Source organism: Emys orbicularis, chromosome 7 (genome assembly GCF_028017835.1).
Source record: "Emys orbicularis isolate rEmyOrb1 chromosome 7, rEmyOrb1.hap1, whole genome shotgun sequence".
In the NCBI taxonomy this organism is placed as follows: domain Eukaryota; kingdom Metazoa; phylum Chordata; order Testudines; family Emydidae; genus Emys; species Emys orbicularis.
The window spans coordinates 73,335,222-73,351,012 of NC_088689.1; the positions used below are offsets into that span (position 1 = coordinate 73,335,222).

General features: G+C 46.0%; 1 protein-coding gene across 1 annotated transcript in view; it reads right to left on the minus strand.

The window, feature by feature from the left end:
- PIK3AP1 (phosphoinositide-3-kinase adaptor protein 1) overlaps nucleotides 1–15,791 on the minus strand; it is a 79,670-nt gene that overhangs the window by 24,743 nt on the left and 39,136 nt on the right. Inside the window, exons 4-8 of the mRNA XM_065407952.1 lie at nucleotides 13,076–13,220; nucleotides 10,613–10,755; nucleotides 9,733–9,865; nucleotides 6,738–6,934; nucleotides 3,799–3,988 (exon numbers count right to left, since the gene is read on the minus strand). Coding sequence (XP_065264024.1) covers nucleotides 3,799–3,988; nucleotides 6,738–6,934; nucleotides 9,733–9,865; nucleotides 10,613–10,755; nucleotides 13,076–13,220 — 808 coding nt within the window. The remainder of the gene's footprint in view (nucleotides 1–3,798; nucleotides 3,989–6,737; nucleotides 6,935–9,732; nucleotides 9,866–10,612; nucleotides 10,756–13,075; nucleotides 13,221–15,791) is intronic.

Genomic DNA, 15,791 nt, shown 5'->3' on the forward strand with positions numbered 1-15,791 from the left:
GGGCAGAGTGTTATTTGAGTAATTGCTAGAGGGGGAAAAGGGGGCTTTATGGCTGCAGACAGTAGCGTTAAAACAATTTGTACAGTGGGGGTGCTGAAAGCCATTGAACCAAACCGTTAACTCTGTTTATGATGGAAACCACTTCAAGCCAGGGGGTGCTCCCACACCCCCAGCACTCCTAGTTCCAGCACCCTTGGCTGCAAACAAAAATAAGTGTCATAATTAGCAAGTCAAAATGTGGGTCACAGAACTATCTAGCCGAGGAAGTAAATGCCTTCCCCTGGCTGGGAACAGAGTGAACAGAGTCAAGAAACACATAGCCTTGGAGGAGGGCAGAAGTTCCCCATAGCTTCCTCCTACAAGTATATCATTGCTCTCCTTATTGGTTCAGAGACTGGAATAAAACGTAACAAATCTCCACCTTCACGCTCCAGTCGGTCGTCACTGAGCTGCATGTGCTAAGGCCTTAATACATGGAGCCTTCTGCAGTGTAAGAAACAGACCCGAACAGTGGCAATCTACAGACATGGGGACTTTGGCCAGTTCCTTGACATTGTCTGGTACTTCTGCATGACAGGATGTGTTCTGCTCCACGCTTTAAGGAAACTGTTCCATTGTTCCCTCCAGCAGGCTTCACTACACGCCCTCGCTAATCAGGTGCATCAGACCCTACCCTCTGGCATCTTCTTAGGAAAAGCACCTTCGATTCCAGGCACAAAGTTTGCCCTGCACTTAGGTCAAAAAGAACCCACTGGTTAAAGATTAGTCAACCCCCAAGAGTTAGGAGGTGGAAGTCGGGAGAACAGCTCTGGCACACAGACTCATTCAAAAGGCCACATTTCCTAGATCCAGGGTTTGGAACTGAGCAGGAGAGGTTGGTGGAGGAAAAGAGTTCACAGTGGTTAAGACAAAATGGTCCCTTTGTTCACAATGCAGAAGTGAGGTGAAAAGGATAACTCCCCCTTCATACCTCTTGGCTGCATCTACCTGCAACCCACACAAACCTGCTGCAATTTCCTTATACCTGAAAGTTTCAAATACTTGTAAGGTCAAATGTAAGGTGTAATCAGAGGGACAATTGTACTGAAGGGGGAATTCCTACAATTAATGGGCTGAAATTAACCAAAGGACAATTTAGGCTCAATATCAAAAATATTCTTAACAGCAAGAGCTATTTGGCTGTGTGCTAGTTTGTGAAGGGAAGTAGGTTATGAGCATTTACAACGACACTGGGGAAGTGGCTGTAGGGAATAACCCTGCACTGGACAGGGCCGGGGACACAGAGTTCTGTATAGGAACAGTTCTTTCCCAGCTCTATGGTTGTGTGGCCCATCTTAAAACTGAACTTCATGGGACACTATCAGCTTCGACATCACACTGGTGTCTGAATCTGTCCTAATCCTAGCACTAGTAACACCTCTTTCTGGAACTGAATGGTTAGAGAAATTGTCAGACCCACAAAGTAAAAATTCTCTGTGTTCCTTGCACAGAATCCATTTCCCTAGGCCAACAGAGAGAGAAAAAAGCATTGAAAAGACTAAAGGGATCAAGACTAGAGACTGGCTGGGGGACTCAGTACCAGTGTGTAACCTGAAGCTATTTTTAACGCTTTGAAACTGATTACATTTCAAATAGCTTCTCATTAAGCTAGGTAACCACTTGGTGCTTTCAAGCTTTCTCGGGTCAGTTCTCGAAGTGTGTGGCAAGAACTGTGGTCCAATCCTGCCAGGTGGGCAGGTGGGCATGTTGCTGATATGGTTGTGGCTTAGTATGACCCTTGTTCAGAGAAGCCATTGGAAATACTAGAAATCAGTTCCAACCTGGAGGAAATGTGTTAACAAACATCATGTTTCACTTTTCTATGTAGTTTTTCATTTCCACAGCTTTAACTAGGTGCCAAATCTTGAAGTCTATAATCATTAAGTCAGTCCTAACTCAGGCAATACTCCCACCACTTTCAGTAAGGGCTTGTCTTGATATCAGTATAGCTTATTTCAGACACCAAACACCTGTATGCTGAAATAACTGCATCAACACTAAGTTACACCACCAGTTGAGCTGTATCTGTCTCTACACCAATACAGTTACATAGGGGCGAAAACTATCTAGGCCTAAGAATTTTCCCAGGTAAAGACTCCGTAAGGCCTTCAAAGATTTATTCTTTATACCACCACCAGCCCCTGGGGTAGAAAGGGATAGCCATGTGGAGTACAGAAAACACAGCACCGCTCTGGACACAAGAGCAAACACACTGTTACAGAAAGCGCTAGAGGCTCTTTGTCCATGCAGACAGACCAAACCTCAGATTTAAAGAACAGCTCTGTTCTGCAGAGTTTTTAAGATGTCACCCTCTTGTTCAGATCTGCTCCTTGTGCGTATTCAGAGCCAAGATGCCCATTTGTGACAGAACTTTTTGTTCTTTACTTCCGCCAGCCCTGCAGAGCCAATACAGCAGTGTAAACTGGATTCAGTTCCTTTTTGTGCACCAAGAGAATCACTTCATTCTAGTCTTTTAGACCTCTGCAAAGCCACCAAAGTCACTGGCCTTGTGCACATGTCCCGAGAGCACATTGGGGCCTACAGAATCTTTGCTACTGGTAAGGTTCAGGAAGTGCAGCCCGACTCAGACCCCAAGTTTGCAGGACTGGCAATCAGCCCACTTTTACTCATCAGCTGAGCACATTTGATCTGAAGTCGGAGAACACAGTATGGAATCTCATGAGGCCATTTTGAGAGCATAGCTGCATTCTACATTCCAATTCAAAAGTCTCAGAGCGTAAGTTATAGGAAACCCTACATCAAAAGAATGAGTAAGTCCTACTGCGTTTCTGGAGAGTCTCGGCATTTCAACCCACTAAACTCAACTAGTTTTTCCTCCAATTTTTTTGGCCTGCCCACTTTAAATACCTTAAACAGAGATCTACCCACTCTCCATAGAACTATCCAAACCAACATCTAGAAACCAATTCTACACAGACTACTTCTGAAACAGCACACATTAGCCACAGCTCCCCAGCCCTCACTCAAGTACTAGGGACAATAGGATCTTTGTGGCTGAGGCATTCAATTGCGCCTGCTGCTTATTCTTCACCTGAAATCCTAACAACCTGGTTTTGTAGCAACATACCATCTCCACAGCAACCAAATGAGACGTCACAAAGACGGGATTATGAATTCAGGTGAAGGATAAACAGCAGTGGCAATTGAACCCCTAAGCAACACAGATCTTGTTTTATAGTGTCCTTCATATTCATATGGGGAGGGGAGAGCAATCCAAGATATATTGTCTATACGCAGAAGTGTTTCAGTAGGAGAAGTTTTCCCTGAAGCAGTGAATTTTTAAAGTGCCAATACCCTCCCCTCCCCTCCCCTGACAGCTGATTTTCTCACAAGCAGTTAAACAGTAGCAACCCACACTTTTTAACTTGTCCCGCCTCCTCTCAAGTCACTACATTGGCTTCTCAGCTTCTACATCAGATTGAAGTTCCTTGTCCTTCCTTTTAGAGATCAGTCCTACTGTACAGGAGGTGCCTTTTTTAACATACTCCTTTCATGCAGAGCAAGATCTGCAGTCTAATGATGAAAGCGTTACTTCTTTTTATGCCTGTTATCTCAAAGCCGACAGTAGCCCAACCATCTTTTAGTGTTGCTGGTGTGGACAGAGCAGAAATGTTACAATCAAAACACATTATAAATGCAGTCAGGGAACTGCTATGTGTAAACACTCGGCTTAACATAATAAGAGATTTAGTTTGACAAGGCCTGCAACACTCCACACAACTTAAAGTCTATACATACACAGATCGTCTGTGGCATCAGGGGCAAAGTTGGCCATGGATTCATAGAGCTCATCATCACAGCCAGGATTCAGGGAGCATTTCATCAGCAGGTCGGTGGAGAGGTGAGCCATGGACTCATAAACAGAGTCATCTTCCTCGCCCTGCATCAGCTCCTCCTTAATGTGACTCTTCAGCATATCAGCAGTTTCCTGGAGGAGGGAGTGTAAGCAAAAGACACAGTAAAGAGAGAATCTGGGAAATAAAGCTGCTCTTGCTGTGTGAAGTGCAGTGAATTAGCATGTTCAGATTTACTGAGTGCATGTGAAAAATGTTTTTAAAAGTTGCATCCATCCAGGGTCCAGAGTTAGCAGATTTAATTGCTGCCCATGCTATAAGCAAGCAGAGGACTTAAGTCTCCAGGGACAGCCGTCTGGTATATTTCACCAGCACATCCATCCTCTGAGCCCACAACTGCATCTGCAGGTCTCCCCTTCTGGGAAATCAATGCCAATATCAGGATAAGTCTGCCACCCACTTGTTATGGAAAGAGCCTTCCAGTGTAAACCTATCAAAGGCTGAATGTACCTTAGTCCCCATCATAGCTGCACAGACCCGGGTCTATGCTACAGTGGATAGCCAGGTCTCTGAGAGGCCACCCAAGCTGTCTCTAGCAGCACTAGTGTAACCCACACACCTCCTGGGTGTGGTCTTCTGTCCCACCTAGTGGCACAGAGACCACTTAGAGAGAGAGAGTTAAATGAGTCTGCTCGACAGTCTTAGCTAACAGCCAGTTGGCTTTTAGCTCATGAGGTAGAGGCTCATGCACTAGGCTCCATAGGTCCCAGGTTCGATCCCGCCTGCTGACGACCGGGGTCTGTCGGTGTTACACTAGCACCAACATGAGATTCTCCCTGGCCACCTGCTGTTGAGCTGGCTCCTCTGTGGAGCTGAAGAGGGTAGCTCAGTGGAGGAGCAAGTTTGGGTGCAGGAATCCAGCATAAGGAGGGGGACAGGAGAGAGAACCCAATCCCCCCAGATGTAGAACAGCCATTGATTGAGAGAGGAGGCAACATGGGAAAGGAGACCTGGCTTGACCCCAAAACCAGCAGCTGCCGCCACTACTGTATGAAGTGAAGATTGCAGATTCCCCTGCCTAGCCCTGCGATGTATTAGTGATATGGGGAGATGCTGTGTTTGCCTTTGCTGGCTATTCCAGGTACAGGAGAACACCCCTAGCCAGCGAGTACAACTTTTAAACAGTTGCTGCTCCTCTGCTAACTCCGCCTCATGCCTCACACACTTGGAAGTGCCAGGACACATGCCAAACTCATTCTAAGGTGGAGATGGCTCAACAGAAGCTGCCGTTGGAGCCTTTAGCTGGAGATGTGGGTCGAAGAAACAGTTCCTCACACCCCAAGCATTGCGAGAAAGGGCCAGCCCCTGCTTCACTCTGGATTTAGTTTCCTCTTTTTTTGACAGCTGTACTAGAACATGAAGCTACGTGTTCTGGGAGTGCACAGCCTGCCTCCTCCGAGAGACCAACAGGAAACCTCACAGCTGATCATCGCTCGTGTAATACCAGCAACTTTCGTTTCTCAGGGCAATGGAATTCTTTGTGCAGCTGCTGCACTAGAGAGCAGCACTAACTTTACAAGGCCTGTGCTGGTGAGGCAGAACGCTTCCCCAGCTGCTCTCCCCCAAACCCAGCACTGACTATGCTCCAGGCCCAGCCACTAGCTCTCTGCCATACAGCTGGAAGGAGCCGTCTCACCTCGCCTCCTCTGGCTATTGCTACAGTGCCTTTTTAGTTGTTAGCATCTCCGGCTCTCGCCCCCACCAGTGGCTGCACTAATGCAGACCACTGACTTGTGCTTACAGTAAACGCGACATGGCGGATAGCGCATTGGGGCTGCTATTTCAAGCCTGACTAGCTCTCTCACCACAACAGGCGTGGGAGAAACAGCTAGCACAGGCCAGGCCAGGCCTGTGACGCTCATGGTGTATTGACCAAAGAATAGGGCTGGAGGCAGCTGGATTTTCTCAGCCTCCTGCACTTCTCCCGGAAGTACACAGGTTTTAATGAAAGAGAGGAGATTCACAGCCTTGTAACCCCACTGACTTTGGGGCAAGGCCACACAACCTGGCTAGTAGCTTCCCATCAGGAGCCTGCACAGTCCGTCACTTGCCTTTGCACAGAAAACCATCACAAGACCTAAGTAGCATCCAAGTCTTCAAAACAGGGCTTCCCCCCTACCGGGCAGGGCGAACATCCCCCTCCATCGTCTCATTAAGTCCCTCCACTTTTGAACATGTAACCCCCAAGCTAACAAGTGCGAGGCCTTCTGCACAGAGATCTAAACCCAAGGCGTCACCCTTGTGCTTGCAAAGTGCTTGTCACTTTCAGAGCACTTCCCCTCAGCTCCTTTTCCTGCTGCTTTGAAGTGACAATATGCAAAGTCTTTGAAGTGCAGGCAATCAGAGAGAGTTCTGGGGCCCCAGCATCCCAGCACACTCTGAGTCAGTGCTGCGGCACTTCGCTGGACAGAAAAGGATGGAAGGGCTGCAGCTTTGGCAGCATTAGGGTTTATCTCAGGGGCTTTACACCAGGGGTCGGATGCCATGGACGCATCGGTAGCAGCATGCTGGTCCCGAGGGTTGTGAGTGAAAGGGACCAGAAGTGCATACTCTGTTTCTATCTCTTCTGCTCCTCTCTGAGAGCCCTCTACCCATCTTCCCCAGTCTCCCATGCTGCACCCAGCTGCCAGCCCCACCTTACAGCAGAGAGGAGTCATGGGATGCCAATTTCCTCTCCACCCTCCTCCACTGCTTGCCATCCCAGTGCACAGCACCGTCCTCAGTGACAGGTTACCAGCCTGACGGAGAGCAATCTGGGGCAGCTTTCACTGTGCAAAGTGCATGCCCTACAGCCCCCTCCGGCAGCACCTTGCTCCCTCTTACCACGTATTCGTCAATGAACTGCCGCAGGTCCTTAAAGCCATGGTTTTCGGCAATGTTGTTTGGGTAGTACCCATACTTGTTGGCTACGCTGTAGGCTTGCAGGGCTCCTGGGCAAGTAAGCAGCAGGGCTGTGAGGTTCTTCAGACCATATTTTGCAGCAAAGTGAAGTAGCGTCGGCAGCTCTTCGTCCCTCTGATCTGAGAGAACAAAGGCTTTTAGAAATCAAGCTCCTCTCTGGCATCAACACACCCAGTGGGTGATGAATGCAGCGGCTAGTAAAGGGGGAGGCACACAAAAGCAGCACATTAAATAGCCCTGGAAGAGCTCCACCATGTCAGAATGGAGCGGAGCTTGGCTTGTAGGGCTGAGCCAGCCAGAGCTATCTAGGACATTCGGATGCCCAGTTCCCATTGGTTTTCCTGGGAGTTTAGCATCCAAATCCCTTAAGGCATTTCAAAGCTGCAACTTAGCCATGAAAATCTCAGCTTCAAAGACACTTAGATCTTCTCATGAAAAATGCTGCAGGAGGGCACACCTGCCTGGCACACTGGGGCACCGCTGGCACTGCATTTGGCCCCATCTCTGGATCAGCTGGAAGGGCAGGGAGAAGAGAGTGAAAATGGGAAAAGCTGTTCTCTGGTGAATGCATCAGCAACATGAGGTAGGGGAGCACATCAGGTGTTGGGGGCGGGGTAGTGAACCCTCAAGAAACTAGATGGCAGAGTTAGCAATGAACAAGGCACATTCTCACTAAACAGTGGCAGACACATGACATCATGGTGAAGAAGCACGTGGCTAATTTCAGCCTGAGCAAAGTTCGTAAACGCGCCTCCCAGAGTGCCCGTGCGTTTGCTGGTTCCATGCCAAGGAGCATGCTTTGCTCATGAATACTGGTGAAGCAGATGTGCACAGCCCATGTCAGGCACTGCCCAGGACAGAGGCTGAGGAAGGCTCCATCTGGCATGGGGGAAAAGGGAGCTGCTTGGTTTACAGGGGCTCTTTCTGGATATTCAAGGAGCAGCACTGTTCAGCCAACCCCAGCTGTGTGTCAGCAAAGTGAGGATCAGGAGATTAAACACAGAGACAGGCAATACAGAAGAGGATACGGGAAAATACTGCCAAAAAAGGGGTCCTGGGGTACTGGCCAAGACCCCAAAAGCCATGTGCTAATCCCAGGGAATTCGGCAGCACTCTGACCACAACAACAAGGTACCATACCTGGAAAGGCTGCTCTGACCCAGGCATTTAAAATCAAATCACCCACTATCAAACTGGGCCTGTTTTCAGAGACATTGCTGTGTCTCACTGCTGAGGCTGTAAGCGCTGCCCAGGCAGGTCCTAAGGCACATGGTCAAGGTGGTCTTCACTGCACTCATTACTTTTACAAAAACAGTTGGCCAAGACTTTCAGGAGTGACAAGTGATTTCGGGCCCTGGGCCTCCCAATTTACTCTAATTGTGAGCTCAAGGGGAACAAGGAAGTGAAAGTGCATAAGCTGTCACAATCACCTAGAATAACCAGTGTTGATGGGAAAAGGTACAAAAAGGAGACAGAAGAATGAATTAGTCCAAACATAAAGGCCTCTTGATACAATTCAAGGACTGTGTTAAGAACATGCCTGGTAAACAAGAGGGACTGAGGACCAAAAATGAATAAACCAAAATGGGTATGTTGGATATTAGGCCTAACTGAGGGAGAAAATAATGAGGGGATGGGCTATTGCACCCGACACTCCCTTTTGGGGTCATTAAGAGACTTTGGGGAGAAAAATTGGCTACTGGAGCAAGTTTCACCATCATGGCTGCCACCTCCAACATACTGGGATCTGTTTTGTCCTAAGCTTGAGGGATGCATGACCAGACTGGGCCAGAGAGAGGGACCCAGATGCCATCACCCCCTACCAGCTCCATCTGAATGCCAACCACCACCAGGGATGCAAGACTGTGTCTCGCCCCCCACCCCCTTGGTGTGGTCTTTTCCTTCCTTGCCTTACCTCTTCTCTTTCCTATCTCCTTTTTCCTTTTGTCTAAGAACAAGACTGTATATTTTCCAACACTGCTTTAAGCCTGTCACCAGAAAGGCAGCTAAAGGCTACGCCCTAGACAGCCCAGGGCTGGAACAAGTTTGCCAGTCTCGCTGTGGCTGATCAGACCGTGTGCTTTGCCTGTGTTTTTCCAAGAGCGGGGCTGCAAGTAAGAGTCAACATCAGAGAGAAGCTGCATTTGCTCTCTTTGCTGCTCTTTCCTCTCCCCTGGTGTCTGTGTTTATCTCAACTTGTCTTCTAAGAAATGGGATCAGACTTTAACAAGTCCAGTAACAATGACAGCTCCAGTCCAGCTTAACTCATTTCTTTTCTTTCCCCCCCAAAAGAACAGTTATTACCAAATACCAACTAAAAGACTGCGGGGGGGGGGGGGGGGGGGGAGGTGTCCTTCTAAAAACTTTCTCCAGCTAAAGGAAAGGGAACAAGGGATGTTGTTAAAATGAAAGCCGTGTTTAATACCCTACGTTTCAAATGCTATTAACTGTTTTTCATTCTTTTCTGTATCTTTCAATAAAGAGTTTAATGCGGGGTTGTTGTTTTTTTGCATTGCTGAGGTCTCTAGATACCAAACCCCAAACCTTGTTTAATGTTGGACAGTGACTGGGTTATGTTAATGCCTTTGTCTCTTTGGGCCCCTTTATTCCATCTAAATTAATACAACAGCACCCAGTTTAGCCCCTTGAAAGGGAGCTCATTTTCAGAGAGCAGGGGCTCAATTTTCTTTTAAAGATGGCTCATGTTGGGTGCCCAACATCACTAGGCACTTTTGAAAATCTTGGCCATAGATTATTGTCCATCCTGCCCCAGGCCTGCCAAGGTAATGGTTCTTTCCTCCATTCTTTATGTGTTAAAACCCTGTAGTTCCATTTTACATGGTGCTGCAGGTGACTCATTTTACAGCCATTGATTACAGGCAGAGAGTTGTAACAAGGACGTTTTTTAAACACTTACTTGTTGTCATATCTTCTTCCTCCAGCTGGTTGATTCCAAACAGGTGCAAGCCACTTGCAGGAATGTTGTTCTTCAATGACTCGGTCAACAGTTTGTCCAGAGCTTCTATGTTATATGGTACTATTTTAAAGGCCTGAACACAAGTGAAAGGTAATTTATCTTGCGGGCATTTTCAGGCCAGACATTCTATTCAGTTTGGATGTATAAAGTAGGTTAAAAACAAAAAACTAAGTCAAGAGAAGAGAATGCTAAACACTCAAAGACCAGAAGGGCCAAAGTTAAGGTCGTACGTGCAAATTTAACTGCTTCCTGATGCATATTCATGATACTGTATTTAGTTACATGATCAGTTGCTACTATTCTCAGTGACTGAGTATGCAGGTTGGAAAGCACAGTGAGTGAGCCTGGAATGCGAAGATTACGGTAAGTCATTTCTTGAAACAGGAGCGAAAAATGAAGGAGTTACTTTACTTTTTGGGATACGCTCAATTAGCCTGGTCAGTTTCGCATGTTGCACAAGGCTTTTATGTTTAGCTTTCTAAATGATTTGTTATTTCTTGAAGACTTATTCCAGTTTCTGTAAAACCCAGTTTCTCAAGTTAGCAAACTCTAAACTGGGGGGTTAAATGACTGCATTTTCCTTGGGCTGCCAATAGATCTAGGAGTTACCATAGCTCCTCAAAAGGAGAGAGCACACACTGCTTTCTGCAGATGGGAAACATTAGGCCTAATTAATATTGACTGCAATAAGACAATTAGATTACATTTCTATCCTTCCAGCAAGCTCTTTCCTTCCGAGCGCTTTGGAAATCTTTTTTGCTCACCTCCTGCCCCAGAAAGGGCTGATTTCAAAAGTTGCCTTTTTTTCCATTGTCATTACCTGGCACATGAACTCCACTGGATTAGCTGCATTGGCCAACAAGTTGCCGATTTCTTCCATATCAGTGTAATAGCTGATGTTCGCTTCCCCCACCATCAAGTCACCTGAATATATCCGCAGAGATGCTGCTCCAGATGTTAAGTCTTTCAAAGGAAAGGAAAACAATCCCCAGTAAGAACAGGCAATGAGCGTGAGTACCCAGAAGAAGCACTGACATTAGGAGGGGTTTCACTCCACTCCATCAGCATAAGCTTTTCAATTTGTGGGTGAATCTGGCATGTGTCAGTAGGGTTGCCAATTTTGGTTGGATGTATTCCTGGAGATTTCATCACGTGACATAATCTTTAATTAAAGATTCATCTTTAATTCCTATCTACCTCATGGAGCTGGAAGGGACCCTGAAAGGTCATTGAGTCCAGCCCCCTGCCTTCACTAGCAGGACCAAGTACTGATTTTGCCCCAGATCCCTAAGTGGCCCCCCTCAAGGACTGAACTCACAATCCTGGCTTTAGCAGGCCAATGCTCAAACCACTAAGCTATCCCTCCCCCCTGACTTTTTCGGGGGGAAAAATTAAGATTTTTATTTTTCAACCGAAACCATTCATGACTTTGACATGAATTCACAAAATGTTTTGGTCAACATGAATTTGCATTTTGTGGTGAAAAAACTTTCAGATGAAAAATTTTGCCCAATTCTAATTATGACCTTTTCTCAAATGAAGCAAGAGAGCCACTTGACTCAAGAAATCAAAATGAATGTGGATTAGCTAACACTATAGGGAAGCTACCACAAATTTGTAAGACGCCTCAGAAACCCCACTGCTAAACTTTGGGCCAAAAATCTAAGTTTAGGTTTGTAATTTTCAGTTTGGTTGTTTTACAAACCCAGAACGAATAAACGGGTTTGCATGAATTAAAAAGCAAGCTACACTAATCAGTTTGTTAGAGACTTGTGTAACGAATTACACCTCTACCTCGATATAACGCTGTCCTTGGGAGCCAAAAAATCTTACCGCATTATAGGTGAAACCGCGTTATATTGAACTTGCTTTGATCCACCGGAGTGCGCAGCCCCGCCCCCCACCCCTCCGGAGCACTGCTTTACCGCGTTATATCCGAATTCGTGTTGTATCGGATAGCGTTATATCGAGGTAGAGGTGTATGTACCACAAATATATATTACATAATGATTATATATATTACTGGTAGGAAATAGAAAGGTCTGTTTGCTTTTTGTATGTGTTTCGGGGGATGCAGCAGTTCAGATTGTGCTGATAAGAAAAGTGGTTTGCGTATCTTATCAGTAAAATTATTGGCCTATGGAGACAGCAAGGTGAAGAAGAGGGAGCTGGTAGCTTTGGAGTAAATCCGGTGCACACCCTCTCTCTCCCAGCAAGACAAGCTAATGTGTAAAAACCCAAAACCACAAAATCATACCAGTAAGAAGAATAAACAACTACTGTAAGACAAGAACAACTGGATGGAGTCAGTGGGGTTGAAAGCAGAGAATAGATGTGTTGGAAACCAGACAGAGAAAAGTAAGTTTTAGCAGGATAAGCACAAATGTATTATTTGAGGTTAGTTATTGTGATTTACATATGAAAAATTAGTGGTTTAGACTAGATAAAGACACAGATTAGGTAACTTGGTAAACTGAGTCTGCACAAAGTTAAGGAACAGGGAATAAAAGATAGAGACTGACAATAAGAAAGTGGAGAAGACACAGAGAAAGAAGAGTTGAACATAGCAGAGACCAGAGATTTTAAGAATCACCCCAAGGAAGGTAACTCGATCATTTATTTTCTTGCCTTATCTGTTTTTGTGTGTATATGTAATTCCTAGGTGACAATAGCATTGTCTTAAAAGGTACATAATCAAGGCTAAAATAATCCGTTTAAGCCTAAATTGAAGTGGATCTCATTTTTCACCCAGCAAGTTTCACTTTCGATATCCAGTGTCCCATGGATCCGGCAAGCACTGTTGCATTTGTGTTTTTTACCCTTTTGAGGGATATTTAAATTCCCAACATAAAGAGTGCTAACAAAAACTGCTTAAATGTCAAACTTTCCTAGTAGTTATATTTTGTGCCTATACTACCCAGCTGTGTCCTTTGAAGCCATTCCGTACAAAGAATGCCATTTCTGGCATCAATCTTTTTCTGATGCCCTGGTGGCGGTGATAATATTTTGCACTTCTATGGGTTCATTCAGCTTCCACATGCTTTACAAGTGATAACTGTTCTTCAAAACTCCCAATGAGGAGGGAAAGCATTACAATCCTGACCTTACTGATTGGGGACACAAACGCACAGGGGACAAGGGACTCTACCAATCCCACACTAAGACGCAGAGCTGGGAGGAAATAGAAGTTTGTGATTTCCCTGCCTCTAGCTTTTTGTGTTCCAGCCTCTAGATTGTTCCCATCTGCAACAGTTTAATTCCCAGCGGGAGAAGTTCTACCTACCAGGAGCCTGTACGGAGACAGTGTATTCATTTTCCATCTTGGCTGGCACACGCACAGATTGGGCATTCTCTGGAAAGAATTCAGCTTCTGTTTTCACTTGACAATCCAGTTTACATTTTGTGATAATATAAAGTGTTGTCTGCACCTAGGAGTAAAGGCATCACAACATGTAGGTTCACAATATCCTGGAGCCGTTCTTCATTGCAACCCCTGTGCTGCTCTCCCCCCTGCTGAATTCAGCTCAGAGCAGTGGGGACACCTTTTCAGGGCTTCTAAACTCCACTTGGAAAAAGTAATCCACTACAAGTGATTGCTTAGAAACTTCTTCCATGTCAGATTTCAGCATCACACACAGGGCTCTGTATCTAGGTTCTGTGGGTGGCTGAATAAAGCTGAAGACGGTGGATTGGGGCAGGCTGTAAAACTGCCAGACATCCTGGTGCTTGCATCTGTGTTTAGGTGACAGGTTTTAATGCCTCGGGGCGCCATTTATATGGTGAAAATATGAAATCGGTGCTTGTGGCACCCACTAGCCAGGATATGAAATGTCATGAGCACACTAGATCGGTTTCATTAGCATCATAAATGGCTCCCTTAGGCTCAAGAGCATGTGACGGACAAGCCCTAAAACAAATATTGGACCCTGTCTACATCGTGATCTATAATCCACAACTTCTAAGGCTTAGTCTACACTAGCACTTTAGTCAATAAAACTTCTGTTGGTCAGAGGTATGAAAAACCACACACCCCGACTGACAACAGTTTCACTGACAAAAGCATGGGTGAGGATAGTGCTATGTCAGCGGGAGACGCTCTCCTGCTGACATAGCTACCGCCACTGCTCGTTGGGGGTGGTTTAATTATGCTGGCAGGAGAGCTGTCTCCCGCCGGCACAGAGTGGCTGCACGGGCGACCTTACAGCAGCAGCACAGCTGTAAGGTCTGTGCAGTTGTAAGGTCTGTAGTGTAGACATCAGAAACTGGTTAACTCTCGGGGGAAGGGGCTATATTTTGCGTGTTGAAGCAGCACCTGGCACAACAGGGACCCAATCCCAGCTGCTTCTGCAATCTAAGTTATACGTAATTCCTTTGTGTTGCACAGATGAGGCAGTACCCAGAATGCCCAGTTTTGCTGTTCATGAATGTGATGCTTCTCAATTCCATCATAGCCTTGCACAGATTATAACCCTGTCAACAGCATCCTCTGCTCCGGGTATAACCAGCAAGATCTCTTGTTACGAACATACACCAGCGCAAACAGAGGAGTTTTGCAGATGGAGTTTGTGGACAGAGCTGGGATCTCTGCTACTTGCTTGTGCAGTTTCAGCTTCATAGCTTCTTATCCTGAAAGTGAGTTTTTCCCGCTATTACTCCAAACAGCACAACCATCGTGATGTTATTGCTCATGCTCAGGAGAGGATCAAAGAAAGCAAATTGGAACAAATATACATTTACTTTTCAGACCAAAAAGGCGTATTATGACTTCCTCAGATTTTTGGTTACTTCTTGTATCTATTTGTACAGCACCTATCCAGCGAAAGCTCTATTTGTAATCCAAAGTATTTCAGTGCCACAGAACTATGAACTCTGAGAGGGGAAGTTAAACCAAAAATCAATCTCTCTTACATCATGCTGTAACTCTCACTCAGCTTCGTCTCTGCTGAACTGTGAAGGGGAGTGAATTCCTGGCCCAGACTCTCAGGTGAGGGATCTTACTGCCAGCCCTGGAGAATATTATCCTAGGGACTAATAAGACTCCCAGCCAATCTTAGTCTGCCAACACAGGGCATGGGCATCTAACATCTTATATGCTATAAAGTAAATATAGTGTTACTCTTTTCTCACATAGCCAAGACTTTAAAGATCACCAGTGCCTTAAATGTAATCACTTAAGTGTTTTGTTACACTAAAGGTCATCTACTACAATGATTGTAATCTACCAGTATCCTGTAGGTCTTTTCATGCTCACAGTCTCTTATGCAGTAGACCAGGATCTCTCAACCATGCCAGTGGGATAGAGCCTATTGAAAGCAGAGGATTCAGCCATTTCTAGGTACCAAAGATGACAGAGAAAGCCTACCTCAGCTTCTGATTTCCCCCTCAGTCTTAGATCATCTATGATTGTATCATGCCATGAGTTCGAGATTCCTAGCCATTGCCGGTGACACCTCGGACAATGCACTTATCCTCATTTTAAACACGAGGAAACAAAGGCAGAGGTGAGTTACCTACAGCACACGTTGTTGCGAGGCTTAATTCATGAAGGCCTGTTATCACCATGTGGAAGGCACTAGAAATGGATAAAGCTTTATAGCATGTATAGTGCTGGTAACACATGAGGCTATGATGTAACCTGGAAATGCCCTGAGATGATGGATTGCCCAGTAAATGCACAGGGATGGTAGCAGCATCGTTCCCATGGATGTGGCACTTACAGCTGTCCAGGAAGTTCCAAACGTACCCCAGGTTTCTTTTTTCAAGTTGCTCAGCCCCACAAGATCTTGAGGCTGCCCAGTGCTCAGCCGGCTTCCCAGTTAACTTTGCGCTTTGTGGTGAGGTTGTCTCCACGTCAGTCATACCGAGGAGAGCACACAAAGATCTTAGGCCTCAGTCACAGGCGAGGATGTTTCACAAAACACAATCAGCTATTTCCTTTGAATTTATTCCCACCCCCGTTCCGTCCCACTAAGGAATGCTTCTGCCACACAGGGCACCAC